Source organism: Aplysia californica, unplaced genomic scaffold (genome assembly GCF_000002075.1).
Source record: "Aplysia californica isolate F4 #8 unplaced genomic scaffold, AplCal3.0 scaffold00334, whole genome shotgun sequence".
Classification (NCBI taxonomy): Eukaryota; Metazoa; Mollusca; class Gastropoda; order Aplysiida; family Aplysiidae; genus Aplysia; species Aplysia californica.
In genome coordinates, this window is record NW_004797604.1 from 354,559 (window position 1) to 369,830 (window position 15,272).

The following is a 15,272-nucleotide window of genomic DNA, read 5'->3' on the forward strand; positions in this document are numbered from 1 at the left end:
TTACGCTTTCGACGGTGATGACACTATTTACACATAGGCTACAGAATGCCTATATAGGCCTAAAGGAAACCAAACACATGTATGATCAATAGGGCTGAGAGTTGTGGTGTGTGTGTGTGTGTGTCACAGTGTGTGTGTGTGTGTGTGTGTGTGTGTGTGTGTGTGTGTGTGTGTGTGTGTGTGTGTGTGTGTGTGTGTGTGTGTGTTTGTGTGTTTGTGTGTTTGTGGGATGGAGAGAAAGAGGAGGAGCAAAAACAAAAAAGAGAGAGGGGGGGGATTGCATTAGCGAAGAATATGCAAGTACACTTCATTAGAATAAGATATCTACAGTTGACAGCATTTTGTGACTTTAAAATTAGTGTCGATTAACTTGATAAGGTTATGCTTAAATGTGAAAGCAAAACAAAACAAACAAAAAAACTCTGGGGCTGTGTTTCTACCAAGTCCCGTAAGAATATTTTGTCATATGATATGGTCACATGACCTGCAAAACTTCGACTGTATGAGTAAAAATTCAGGTACACTCTGGTTTACAAGTCACATGACCTGGACGTTGAACGAAAACAGTCACGTGACACGCTTTCGTTTTCTCGGGAGGGGGGGGGGAGAGAAGACTAAAGAAAAAAGCAAACTATCGATGTCCAAGAGCCGTGCCAAGAATTTGTTGCATTTTCTTAGGATCAGAGGCGAAGCGTCTATATAATCAAATAATCACTGCTTTCCTTCCTAATTTTGAAACATTGTCACAGTCAAATTCACCCATAAACGTAAACTTCATAAATTAAATGTAAAAAGACGTTCATAATCACCAATGAATGCCTAGCATTCTAAACGGTTTCATTGCCACTGCAATAGTCTGTTCACCCCTCTTGGGCCACTCCATAAGCAGTCACAAGCTTTGATTAAGTAAGCTTAAAGTGAGACTGGAAGAGTCTACCAACAGAAATGAAGGGAACATGTGCATAGCAGTCATTGCCACATATACCCTGTTCACCCCTTTCGGGCCACAGTTATAATCAGTCTCAAGCACTGATTAGGTAAGCTAACTATTACACTGGTCGAAGTCTATCTCACATATGTGAGGGGAACTAACTCCTAATAATCTCTCACTTCTGCGACTGCCTGTTTTTTTTCCTCGACTTTTTACTGCCCTATAATCAGATCGTGACCTCGATTATGACACAGGCTCGTGGCCACGAAAGGCTAAACAAAAAATAGCCAAATGAGAAATTAAAAAAAATGATAATTGTCATGTTCTACCAAACAGTTAGACTCCCTGGTAGATCTATAACATGTAGATCTAGTACTGATATATCTGCTTCTTTGCTTTGTGTTTGTGTATTCACTTCTAAAGTTAAATTTAATTTTAATTGGAATTGGTATTTAATAAGATACTTTCACGATTATTTTGGCGGTTGAACATACAATAATGAATTCCGGATTGGTTTTCATTCACAACTCTGAGTCGTCGCCTCGAGAAAGGTTCTTGTGTGATATCCCCAGGCCATATCTGGTCCCGTTTTACTTTGATTACCCTGTCAAACAAGTCAGCCTTCGCCCCAGCTTAGGATCGTTGATACATGATCACTGCCTTTCTCACGCTGCATCGGGGTATAGGCCGCGATAAAATGCTTTCCACCTTTCCCTATCCTGGGCTAGCCTCTCAATTAAGTCTTCCCACTTACATTGCATTGGAATTGTACATCAGTTTCTGTGACTCTTCGAAGATCGTCCAGGTTCCACGTGGCCTTCTCTTTGATCTTTTGCCATGTGGATTTCGATCCAATACGTTCCATTATAAGAAGCTGCCTGACTTATTGGGGTCCAATCCATCGCCCCCGCCTTCTCCACACTTCTTGTCTTATATATTCTCCTTTATAACACTTCCTCGCGGTAACCATGTCTGTCCATCTGATCCTAGATCTAATAACTATCTCAGACATTAAAATGTTACAGAAAACCTTGATCCTTTTTACGCAAGTCTAAGATGCATTCCATGTCTTACATCCATACAAGAAGACTGGCTTCAAACTTTAATTGAAAACCCTCAGCTTAATGTTCGAAGTGACTGCATGCCGGTCCTCTAAATCATATTCACAGACATGAATATATTGAAATCAAAGCAGCCTGTTAGGCTGTGCCTTTCCGATGCGGGACTTCATTTATTCAGCACCTGTTCTCCCCTCTTTGTCAAATTATATACTCGCAAGATAGCGGAAAGATTCAACGTCTATTAGTGCTTTTTTTTCTTCTATTATGACTTAATTAATAATAGGCTCCTTTCGTGGTGCAGCTATCCTTAAGGACCTTTGACTTTCAGAGGTGGATCCTCAATCCAACAGTAACAGACTCTGATAGGCAATATAAACCCGAAGTCTTTGCTTTTGTCTGTTCCTTAGTATGCAACAGCCAAAGTAACTTGCAAAGTCCAGATTGTCTATGTGTGGGGTCGACTGTAACCTCCTTGGGTCAGGCGCGGTTCGTCCATAGAACACGGTCGTGCAGTGCCGCCCACAATTTTTTTTATTATTCTTTTACGTAAAGCACCCACAATAATAAAATAAAAGACGCCAGAACCAAATACTAGTCAAATATTATATCAAAACAAGGTCCTTGCTGGCGCCGTAACTGTCATTTCTGTGTCTCTAGCGCCGTAAAACAAAGCCCACGCTCTTTGGGACAACCCAAGCGATGACGACACTCGTAGCGAGTTTGGCGGTACATTAATATTAATAAGTCGGCACATCTCAAATGTACTCCTGCCGAAGAGTGCCGAAATATAGCCCACAGCGGTCTCTGGCCAACAGTAGGCAGTCTAAAAATAAACGCCAATATAAGACTGTACACTATTCTATGTCAAAATTATGGGAGCCCTGGAGCAATCCAGCAGAGTGCTCAAGCGAATTCTGATTGGTTCATTGTCTTGCCACTAGGCTATTTTAAGTAACTCTGTGACCGTGAACCTGAGAGAGGTGAACGTGACAAACTCAAGTCACCGTCCTGTGAGTTGTGTCTTTGAATGGTTTTGTTGTGGAGTGGTGAAAGTTATTTCCGGGTACTTGAGTGTTCAGTTCTAATGCAGGGTGAACGAGATTGATGTTTAGCTAATAAACAGATTTAGTTCTAGAAATCAAAGCGACAAGTAAAAGGAATGGAAGTAAAAGCACGAGGTCCTCCCTCACCAACCCAAAGATCCTAAAATTATACACCATCCCATTTACTATGCCCTTGGCTATCTTTAGCTTGTGATAGCTTAATTAATTGTGCACGCCCATTTTTTAACCCCACGAGCCGCCCCTGCCTTGAGTCCACTTTATGCCGTCTCTGTGTCTTCTAGTGGTTTCCTTCAGCAGCCAATCGATAGCCAAGATGAAGAGGAAGTGCAAGTGCGATAGCCTAGCAAAACATCCCTGTCTCACGGTTTTTGATATATGCACATATTCTTGTACTTGAAATAGGCCTACCTAGACAACATCTCTTTGTTAAAGTCATCTGTGGTCCCAGTGGCGGGGTGTAGTGATGGGCTAAAGGGCTTGAGCCCCACCCACTCCCACCCCCAGCCCCTAACTTTTTTCCTCCGTAAATGAATGTTTCTTCTAATAAACGAGATAATCAGTTGAAACCGTTAGAATTGTTTCAGAATCTCTCCTCCGCCTTTAGTTGCAGACGGTGAACACACACGCTTGCTCGTTTATCCAATCACTGTATAGCACAGAATTCTACACTTAGTGTAGAATTCTGTGCTGTATAGTCATCGCTTGCAACGATAACCTAACAACAGCTAATCAAACGTTTTTATGGCTCAGTAAAAGATGAGCCCATTCCCACAGTCCTTTCTTAATGAAACTTTACTTGAAAAAAGGCAAAAGAAACAAACGAGAGCCCGCGGAAACTGTTGTTAGAGAGGGATTGTTCTCTGACAGCCCAGGCAATGGGTGGAAAGTTCATGATACACTTTCCCCAGAGACAGAGTGAACAAAACACGCTCATAGGCCCACGTTTTAGGAATGCCTTGCTTTTTACGACCCCACGGCCTAATCCATTTACTGTTGTATGTGTGCGTTTGCGTGTTTAATAATTATTAATTAATTAATTAATTTTTTTGGTAATTAAGTGTTTTATGGCGCTCGCAACTGCATAAGATCATATTAGTATATGAGTGCGTTTGCATGTGAGTGTGTGAATGAAACATACTTACACATATTTGGAATGTCCTCTGAACAAAGGCAATCTTACCTTTGAACTTTACCTACCCAAATTTTTCAGCCCCACTCACATTTAGAACCTCCCACCGCCACTGTGTGGTCCTCAGCTCCTTTTATGGTCTATGGAAAAGGCTATCTATCTATCTATATATCTCTCTATCCACACTCGCAAACACACACACACACACACACACACACACACACACACACACACACACACACACACAAACATACACACACATACAGTGGTGATTTTAGGCCTAAACCCCTTGCTTTTGTTTTTAGAATAAATTAGAACCCCGTTTTTACCAAGTGTTTGCTCTAATTTACATGTCTAAGCAAGCACTAGATCTAGTCCTGAAGCAAAAAATCCGTTTATGAACTTAAAAATAAATCTTCCTTTACCACTGTATCAAAAAAAAAAAAAAAGATTCAGAGAGGGACTTGAGGCATGCGATGAAATAAATCAAAACAACGAAACCCAACTCGATGAAAACGAAACGATGAAATGAAAGCAACTGCTAAGCTGCTAAACACTTATTTACTCTAAATCTGGATAGGCCTATTATTGTGTACCTACGTTTTTAGTTTAGTTTCCAAACATTACACAAGTGAACATGTCGGCGTTTAATTGTATTGGCAACGGAGTTGTCTTTTGTTTGTTGGTTTCAGCTGCATCTCTTTCCCTGCTTCAAGTAGTAAATGCTTATGAACCTAATTGGAAGTCTCTAGATTCGAGGCCTCTCCCTGGTTGGTACGATGATGCAAAGTTGGGCATCTTCGTTCACTGGGGAGTCTTCTCCGTTCCCAGTTATTCGTCGGAGTGGTTCTGGTGGAACTGGAAAGGCCTCCCGACGCCTGCTGTTGTTGAGTTCATGTTACAGAATTATCCTCCCGACTTTACATATGCAGACTTTGGGAAGCAGTTCACAGCTGAGTTTTTTGAAGGAGGAGAATGGGCAAACATGTTTCAGAAGTCAGGTGCAAAGTAAGTTAGCCTCTCTTTGTCCTATGACTCTGCGTGTTATTGTCAAAAGGAAGAAGGAAGAGGCTACTTTATGAATGACGGCTAGACTGTGCTTCAGTACGGTTAGACTGGTAGGCTAGCCGTAGGCCTACTTAATGACGGCTAGACAGCTGGGCTAGCCATACGTTTTACTTAGATTCTATATGATGGCTAGACTGACGAACATCGGAAAATAGGCTTACTGAATTGTAAATATAAATTTAGGCCGGCTCTATTTCTCCGAACGTTCGGGAAAATAAACTTGAACTCTATTTCTCTGAACGGTTTCCGTTCTCGAGATTTGTTGATAATAAGCAAATGGAGTGGCCTGTGTGTGTGTGTGTGTGTGTGTGTGAGTGTGCATGTGCATGTGTGTGTGTGTAAGGTGTCAACGGGGGTTGGGGGGGGGGGGGGGATGGGGCGTGGAGGGCGGTTTTTTTTTAACGAAGTGGCTAGCCGTACTTAAGTACGGCAAGACTGAGAGTCTAGCCGTACTTAAGTACGGCTAGACTGCCAGTCTAGCCGTACTTAGATTTAGTTTTGGCCGTATCGACTCAAGCCTGTTTAGTACACAGGTCTCATTAGATCTAGATCTAGTAATTATTCAGGTTCAAATACATGCAAGTCATAAGGCACCTTTTGGTTTTGTCTGAAATACAAATACTTTAGGCATTGCAAACTAAAAATTTCATTTACAATTCAGCCATCAATATAAAGTACGGCTAGCCTGACAGTCTAGCCGTACTTAAAGTACGGCTGGACAAGAAGTCTAGCCGTACTTAAGTACGGCTAGACTGCCAGTCTAGCCGTACTTATCTTAGGCTCTAGGCCTATTAACATTAGAAAACAGGAGGTTTTAAATACATGCACTGTCATTAAGGCACCTGGTTTCGTCTCAAATGCAAATACTTTAGGTACTGCACGCTAAAAATGTATATTTACAATTCAGTAGACCTATTTTTTGTAAATGGTCAGTCTAGCCATCATATTAAGAATAAGTACGGCTAGACTGCGAGTCTAGCCGTACTTAAGTACGGGTAGACTGCCAGTCTAGCCGTCATTAAGTACGGCTAGCCTCTTCCTTTTTTTTACATCATGAAGGATTTTAGTTTTTGCTGGGTGACTCAATGCAAAATAGGTTACTGCCTAGGTAAAGCAGTTTTGTTTTCTCGCAGTACTTTTGAAGGTATTTTCAAACACAGTGATTATTCTCACCCGGGGTGAGAATAAAATTTCATACTATTCGGTGAGAATAACGACAGCCTACTATTCTCACCTGCTTTTTTCGTTTCGGGCATCATAGGACCCCTTTCACTGAGCGCTTCAGGCGACAAAACTCGCCTCCCTCCCTCTCTCACTCCGCTGAGCGCGCGAGTCGACTAAAATCGAGAATGAGCGGGCCAGCTCTCGGGCGCGGGAGGCGACTATTGTCGATTTGGGGGAAAAACCTTATCTTTTGACCAAATAGCGTCACCTTTTTGTGCTACAGTATTAATTTATTCGTTCTATAATGGAAAATTTTACTCTTGAATGGTTTAACCAATCAAAATTATGAAAAAAAAAAGCCTAGGGTCAAGGCACTGCGTTCCTTAAAAATAATCGTGGGTTCTACTAGGGATAACAATTAAACATGTTTTTTTTGTGTTGTAAATAAATGCCAATTCTATCTTTACAAATGACAATCTATTACTATTATTTCATTAAACAGTTTTCAGTTAAGGCTATTATTTTTAAAAGCCTACTACTTTGGCAAATGAATTCCTTTCTGAATTTAAAATATATTTGCACTTGTCTAGGGTTTCGGTGAAGACATGCGTGCATACTCTCAACTCAAGATTTAAAAAAAATGAAAACAATCCCCGCGGGAGCCTAGAAAAATCGGCCAGCGCTCTCGGGCAGGTCACAAACGGTCACTCTCTTACAATTCACAAATTATTTTCTATCATCCGTTCTCAACACCCAGGTAGACCTAAAAATCCATTGCATTCTCAGACCGGGTGAGAATAATATTCATTTTATTCTCACCCGGGGTGAGAATAACAATATAGTATTATTATTATTCTCACCTCGGGTGAGAACAAAATGGATATTATTCTCACCCCGGGTGACATTATCTTTTATTTTCACTCCGGGTGAGAATAACGACAGCCATTTTCAAATGAAGTATAGTCTGAGAACGTTGCCCCAACCACAACTGAAGTATGTGAATATTCAGACATGTAAAAATCTCTAGCTCTAGAAATTGAATTCGATGCAAAAAAAAATGCAACTTTATTTTCCGGAAGGTTCGGAGAAATAGTCACTTCGATAAATTTATTTTCCGAAGTGGCTATTCGGATTCGAGTCTGAATAGCCTCCCGTGGCTATTCGGACTCAAACTTCAATAAGGCATGCTGGAATTGTTGTTTTTCATCGATTTCAGCATGACTTACTTTGGTTTATGATAAAAAAAAAATAATAATAGATAGCATTTGTATAGCGCAAATCCCCGCTCAACAGCAGGCTCTATGCGCTTTACACTATATTATTACCCCAGCAGACCATAGAACGCTCCGAAACATTCTCAGCTTCCCGGGAAGCATACAGTGCAAGCAGCTGATTAAGCGCTCAAACACTAACATACTGACAAGATCTTTCGCTGTCTGTAGCCGGGTACCCATTCCCACCTGGGTGAAGTGAGGAAAATTCGTGTAAAGTGCCTTTCCCAAGGACACAACGTCGGGTCCCTGACGGGATTCGAACCCACGACCTTACGGTTGCGAGTCCGAGAGCCTAACCACTAGGCCACCGACGCCACAATTAGGCTATCCAAACTGACTCTTCTGCTGTCATTCTAATAATATTGTTTTTAAATTTAATTTGCATTTTAATTGTCCCCCCAAAATTACAATTTGTGAGGCATCGGGTGAAATCAGGCGCACGTTAAAATAAAAAAAAAATCGAACTTACATTAATTTTTCAGGCAGTTTGGAAATTTTTATCGAAATTTTGTGTCCATATAAAAACAAATTTACACACACATATAATATATATATATATGTGAATTTTACTGAAAAACGTTGATTAAAGGCACAAAATGTGTAGATTTTTAGTTTTGAAGCATTCTTATGCTATTGAAGTTACCAAACTTTGGCGGCCATTTTCTCGCTAATTTTTACTCTGAGACCAGATGACCCCATCTTCAATTGCAAATATCTCGTCTTTTATTCAAGAACTGAATATTCTTTTAACTAAACACAAGGCAAATTATGAATACGCTTTCAGATATTAACGCCACATGCCCCAAAAACAACAGGCGCCTGATTCCACTGCGTCGTGACACATTTTTATGATTTTATACTAACACTTTGAGCTGATACCCCTGCTTCAGATTTTGCAACTGTTGTTCACTTTTGACGTCACAAAGTTATACTTTCTTAATTTGTGTAGAAAGTTTTGGGCAGATCGTAAAAACCGAGGAAGGCCAAGGTCGAATTGCCTGTCCGCTTCACATCCAGTAGCCTACATCTACACCTACACCCGGTGATTATGCAAGTGCATTGGAGTTTGAGTCCGAATAGCAACGGGGGGCTGTTCAGACTTGAGTCCGAATAGATGCAGCCTTTTTACACTGTTTTGAGATGAACCATGTTCAGTTTATATGGACTACACTATTTGCCATATTGTGGTTTATGTGTATAGTCTTGTGCAATCGTTATAAACGGCGAAATTGTCAGGATGAGAAATCTGTTCATCATTATAAGTAGGCCTACGAATTTTGCTGTTATGTTACTTAAATGAACTTCAAGTGATATTAAGGGAGATAAACATAGACTCCCCAGATGTGACTGATTTACTGAAGTGTGCAGACTAAATCTACTGCTGAACACTTCTATGACATGATGTACCATGCAATGAATGCATCTATAAATATCTTTAGTCTACATTGTTACCCTCAGCTTGTAGATCATTGGCCTGCACTCATCAGTCATACCTTGCCAACACCTGTCTGTCTGTCTGTCTGTCTGTCTGTCTGTCTGTCTGTCTGTCTGTCTGTCTGTCTGTCTGTCTGTCTGTCTGTCTTTCTGTGTGTCTGTCTGTCTGTCTTTCTGTGTGTCTGTCTGTGTGTCTGTCTGTGTGTCTGTCTGTGTGCCTGTCTGTGTGCCTGTCTGTCTGTCTGTCTGTCTGTCTGTCTGTCTGTCTGTCTGTCTGTCTGTCTGTCTGTCTCTCTCTCTCTCTCTCTCTCTCTCTCTCTCTCTCTCTCTCTCTCTCTCTCTCTCTCTCTCTCTCTCTCTCTCTCTCTCTCTCTCTCCCTCCCTCTCCCTCCCTCCCCCTCTCTCCCTCTTGCATCCTTACATCATAGCTACTTCGGTAAACAAAGTTTGCAGTTTTGTGTTTAAATAGATATTCCACTACTGATGCCCAATCTTTTCACTATATACATATTGTTTATGCTCTGTCTATTCTTAGAATACAAACTACAATAGGAAAACATTTGGAACCTGAAAATCTATTCACTGTGTGTGTGTTTTTCGCTCTATCATATGGGTGATTGCTTTACGGATATATATGCTTGTAAGTATTTTTTTCACCCAAGCTTTCTTTTTGTAATGATTATGTGTTTTGACCTATACTACAAAAAGAAAAAGGACACTGAATTATTTTCTATCATGTTTTCAGACAAACTATGCATTCTATTAAAAATGATGCCTTTTTGTGGTAGGTACGTGGTCTTTGTAAGCAAGCATCATGAAGGATACACGAACTGGCCGTCAAAATATTCCTTCAACTGGAATTCGATGGCCCTAGGACCAAACAGGGACATTGTTGGTAAGACCTTCAAACTTTCTGTAATCTTTGTATCAAAGGTAGAGATTTATTACTCACTTAATCACCTGTTATCGTACTAGTTTTTGCGTGTGTGTTTTGGGCATATGTGTGTTCAAAAGGCCTATATAGAGAACACGCAAGACCATTGCTTTTACGGACACTGGCTCTCTGTTATTGTTAAAGCTTGCATTTTTTACAAATGTAGTAATCATGTGCTATACGTGTTTAAACTATCTGGCACCATAATATGTTTCTAATATATATATATATACTATATGATATATACTACATGAGTATTACTATTAGGCTATATTCCTTCTCAAAATTTATGATTCATTAATAAAAAGTAACATTGTGCTTTGCAAAAGCAAAAAAATAGGGGGCTTTTTCGATTGCTGCTCCGCCATTGTGGAATTCACTCCCACTGTATTTCAAAGATCCGCCTACTTTGACTGCATTTAAATCTGGTCTTAAAACACATTTATTTTAATCCCATTTTACTTACTAGTTTGATTATTTTCCTAAAAGCAAGTCTGGTCAGAAGCCACACTGATTTCCTTTTGCATATGTATTATTTGTCAGATTATGGGTGTATATGTGTTACGACGCGATGGAATCAGGTGCTCGTCAATTTTTTTGGCTAATGGATTTTTTGGTATTATCTTGAAGCCTATTCATTTGCCTTACTTTTGATGACCAAAACAAAAAAAATCATTTATTGTGAATAAAAGTCGAGATATTTGCGATTGATGGAGGAAAGGTTTGCCTGATGTCAGAGGTAAAATTAGGGAGAAAATGGCTGCCAAAATCAGGTGATTTCCAAAGCTGGAGTGTCCTTAGAAACTGCAGTTTTTTACAGTTTTAGTGTCTGTCATCAACGTTTTTCAGTGAAATTCATGCAGAAATGTACCATGTTTTTTAATGTATTATTATTATTATTATTATTATTATTATTATTATTATTATTATTTTGTCACCATCAGTCTGCAGATAACTGAAACTTTGACGGGAATTGCGAAACTTTTTTTTTCCAGCCTTTGTCTTTGGATTCATGTAATTCTGCTTCCTGACAAATACATACAGTTTCTAATTTACTGCACGTGGGTGAAGCCACAAGCCGTGGTTGTTTCCTCACAGGTTTTTATAAATGTAAAGTACAAAATATCAGTATCCGAGAGGATTCGGAGGGGGTGGGAATAAAGCTTTTTCAATGCTTTTTATCTGACAGTGGAAAACACCAATGCTTGCCTTCTCTGTCTATCTGGGAAATGCAAATTTTGCAAGAGGGTCTAAGTCTAAGGGATCACTTTCTTCTTCGTTTTTCTTTTTCTTCTCCAGGTGAGCTCATGAATGCTACACGAAGCAAAACTGACCTGAAATTTGGCCTGTATCATTCAATGTTTGAGTGGTTCCACCCTTTGTATCTTGCAGACAAGAAATCTGGATTTAAAAGTCAAGATTTCGTTAATGTAAGTTCCACTCTTATCATCGCACAAGGCGTGTGGAGTCAGACTTGAAGATTGTATGTTAAGATAGTTTACTCCCTTAAAAATTGTTCTTTTGCACGTGTAGAGTCAGACTTGAAGATTGTATGTTAAGATAGTTTACTCCCTTAAAAATTGTTCTTTTGCAGTCTATTTATAATAGTATATGTTGCCATCTGCATGGATGAAGACATTAACCCCCCTCCTCCCCAAAACAAAACAAAACAAAAAAATTTCTCAAAGTACATTTAGTTCAGTGTAAGTTCCTTCTTTTTACACACAAGATACTTCTAAAAATTGTAGCAAATATGCAATAATAGGTGTTGCTGCTGGGGATATTGTTTTTTTTTTTTTTTTTAGCATCTTTACTAGATCAGGCAATTGTCTGGCCATCAATGACTTTCCTGATAAAGTTCTGTAAGCTTTGAATTTTCTATGAACAGGTTTTATGGGGTTATGTATGGTACAGAAGTGCTGATAAGTTTAATTTTTTTAGTAAGGTTTTACGACGCTGGCAACTGCATAAGACAAGATATGAACGCCAAGGGGTGGATGTCAACAGAGAAGTCCTAACGGGAAATCAGGTTTACTCTGCTCACCTCTCTTGCCTCAACAGCCCGAAGTCTGCTTTGACTATCAAGGCACCCTGGAAATAGCAGTTCACAAGAGAGCGACAAACATACCAAAGAAGTAGAGGAAAAATGACGATAGTAAGGATGAGGAAAGAAAAAAGCAGCAGTTCCCCCTATATTGTTCCGGCACAGTATGAGCATGATGTTGATAAGATAAATCAGCCCATTTACAATTCTACTGTGCATAAGAACATATTAGTATCCCCTCTTTGGGAATGGCCTGAAGACACTTCAGTCAGTGGCACTGCCCTGGGGGAGGGGGGGGGGGGCTGATAAGTGGTGGGGCGAATCTGAGAAAGGCGTACTCTGCTACAGAAACCCTATAAGAATGTCAGATTTGGTTTGAGTATTGGATGTTTACCTTTTTTGTAGACCAGGAGTCTGGGTTTGTAGTCAGCTCCACTATGCTGTGTTATTTTTCTTATGGTGTGCAGTCATTTGTTTCCTATGAAAGTTTACTTTGATAAATGCAATTGGAAGTTATGATTGTCGTAGCAGTATTGTTAGCATCCTTCTGAGGAAAAATATTGTTCCTGAAACACTCACAGTTACGTAAAAAGTCTGCAAAGAAATATATTCATTTCTTTCGCAAAAGTAGATGTTTCAAACTCAATTTTTTTTTTTTTTTTACAGCAAAAAACATTGCCCGAGCTGTATGAGATTGTGGAGACCTACAAGCCTGAGGTGGTCTGGTCAGATGGGGACTGGGAAGCTCCGGATGTGTACTGGAAGTCTAAGGAGTTCCTGGCTTGGCTCTACACCAATAGGTTGGATGGGCTTCTCTCATACTACAGTGTTTTTATTTCTCATGAACTTATTGACAGGGTGGTGTTGGTAGCCTAGTGGTTAGGGTAATGGACCTGTAATCGTGATATTGTGGGTTCGGGGGTTCGAGCATCAGCTCGGTCCAATGTTGTGTCCTTGGGCTTGGTCCTTTTGTAGATGGGCGTTCAATTTGGAGGTCCCACCTCCTGAATACTTCATAGTATTGATAAGGACGTTAAACCTATGCCGTGTCACATTTTTTCTTATTGACAGACTTTTGTATACGTCGCTGTGGATAAAGACAGCTTATGTACTTCAGCAAGTATTCTAATTGTCTTCCCAAGGGGCTCTTTATAGCTCAGTTTATACAGTAAAGAGTTATACTACTGTATGGATGACCCTTGTTTAAAATCTTATCAGGAGTGCCTTGTGCTTCGTTTTTTGGGGAGTTTTCAAGGCTCTTTGTGCGCTTGGCTTGATCATGTCCGAGGTGGGCTTTGATCTTGGGATCTCATCTTTTAAAAACCTTACAATGCTTATAAGAGTGTCACTTCTGTGTCAAATTGCTTTGTGTTTTGGACTGTTATGACTTTCCTTCATTGACAGCTGGGGTTGAACCAGCCTACTACCTCGTCAATGATGTAAATTGTGTTGATAGTGGCATAAAACATCCAAGAGTGTGGTTTTTGTCCTAAGTGCTCTCTTCTGTAGCAGATGATCTCTGTGTGCCTTTGAAATATTCATTATTGTCATACTAGGACATATTTTCTGTTCTGATATCCATATAGTCTGTTACTGTAATGAACACATCCTATTTATGTACTGTTGAAACTGTCACGGACATCATCTGTTGAGGAGAAAAGTGGGTGTCTTACTCTGTGTCATTATAATGTAAAAATTACTCTAGGGAGGAAATGGGAAATGACCATTTGTACAGGTGATTGTCCTATACAAGTGGCCGTTAAAACAGGGTCGCCTGTATCATCGACCATACTCTCTCCTATGCCCTTTTTTTCTTTCTGACCTGGTTTCATTCTTTTACCAACATTACAATTTAGCAATTGTGATTAATGTATTCCAGCTTCACCATTCACTGACACCTGTGGTGTAGCTGCTACGCTCCTCCTCGCTGTCTCTCGCCATAGACCGAAATTTGATTCCCGAGCAGGAAGAACATTTTTGTAGAGTATCTCAGCCTAGTTGACTCTGACAGGCAGGATCGGAAGCCAGTCTCTTAAATGATCTGATTTGTGTCAATGAGGGCATATAAAACACCTTCATTTAAAAAAAACAATATTTGTTTTTCCCATTCTTTCTATATAATTAGTAATTATTACCATTGTTCCTCTCTATCCACCAGCTCGGTGAAAGACACTGTTGTGGTGAATGACCGCTGGGGATCCAACATCAGTTGTCATCATGGCGGAGTCTACACTTGTGGGGACCGTTTTAACCCAGGTTTGTGGATCAAGAAAATAATGGCGGAGATAGAAAAACTGTAAGGAAGTTTTATAAGCTTTGAAGAAGGCAGATTAACTGTAAGGAAGGCATAATTGGTAAACAGATAGATGGACGGTAAGGAGGAAAGGCCAACTGCACAGAATACAGATAAACTGTTAGGAAGATGAATAAGTGGTAGAGAGAGAGGGCTTTGACATTTTACTAAATAAATGATTGCAATACTGATAGGTATGCATGTGTAGGTAGTCCTTCGTTGCCGAAGATGACGATGAATCCTGCAGCTCATATGTGGACGCGCATGTGGCTGTGCAATCTGATCCTGGATGAACAATGTCTGTTGCAGTGGGGACACTGGAATGTCGTGGTTGTGGCGGTTGGCTTATGTCTCCTCTCTCTTCTGATAGTCAGCTTCTCCCTGTAGTTTGTATGGCTGTTTCTGCTGGCAATACGGACGGCCCTGCGCCAGGTTTTCCTTTATCATGTCTTTGAACTGCTTTTTTGGCCTCCCGAGATTTCTTTTGCCACTTGCGAGTTCGCCGTACAGCAGCTGTTTGGGGATTACGGTGGTCTTCCATGCGGGTGACATGGCCGACCCATCTCAGTTGGGCTTTGACGAGCATGCTTTCTATGCTTTGTGAGCTTGATCGGTTGAGGACCTCAATGTTGGTGATGCGGTCTTGCCACCGGAGCCGGGTATGCTGCGGAGAGCCCTTTGATGGAACTGCTCTAATTTGTTGATGTGCATCCTGTAGAGTGTCCAGGTCTCCGAACCGTAGAGGATGGAGGGGAGCACAACGGCTTTTTACATTTTGATTTTTGTTGACAGTCGGACATTGTGCTGTTTTATAGGTACATATAAATACACTGTAGAAATCAGATTGTGACTCTCTCTCTCTCTCTCTCTCTCTCT

The 15,272-nt window shown here is 40.4% G+C and overlaps 1 protein-coding gene across 1 annotated transcript in view; it reads left to right on the top strand.

Annotated features, from left to right (window-relative positions):
* Positions 1-4,779: 4,779 nt before the first annotated feature.
* LOC101848897 (alpha-L-fucosidase) overlaps positions 4,780-15,272 on the top strand; it is a 19,683-nt gene continuing 9,190 nt past the window's right edge. The window contains exons 1-5 of the mRNA XM_005102674.3: positions 4,780-5,193; positions 9,914-10,020; positions 11,359-11,489; positions 12,770-12,903; positions 14,262-14,359. Coding sequence (XP_005102731.1) covers positions 4,823-5,193; positions 9,914-10,020; positions 11,359-11,489; positions 12,770-12,903; positions 14,262-14,359 — 841 coding nt within the window. The 5' untranslated portion in view covers positions 4,780-4,822. The remainder of the gene's footprint in view (positions 5,194-9,913; positions 10,021-11,358; positions 11,490-12,769; positions 12,904-14,261; positions 14,360-15,272) is intronic.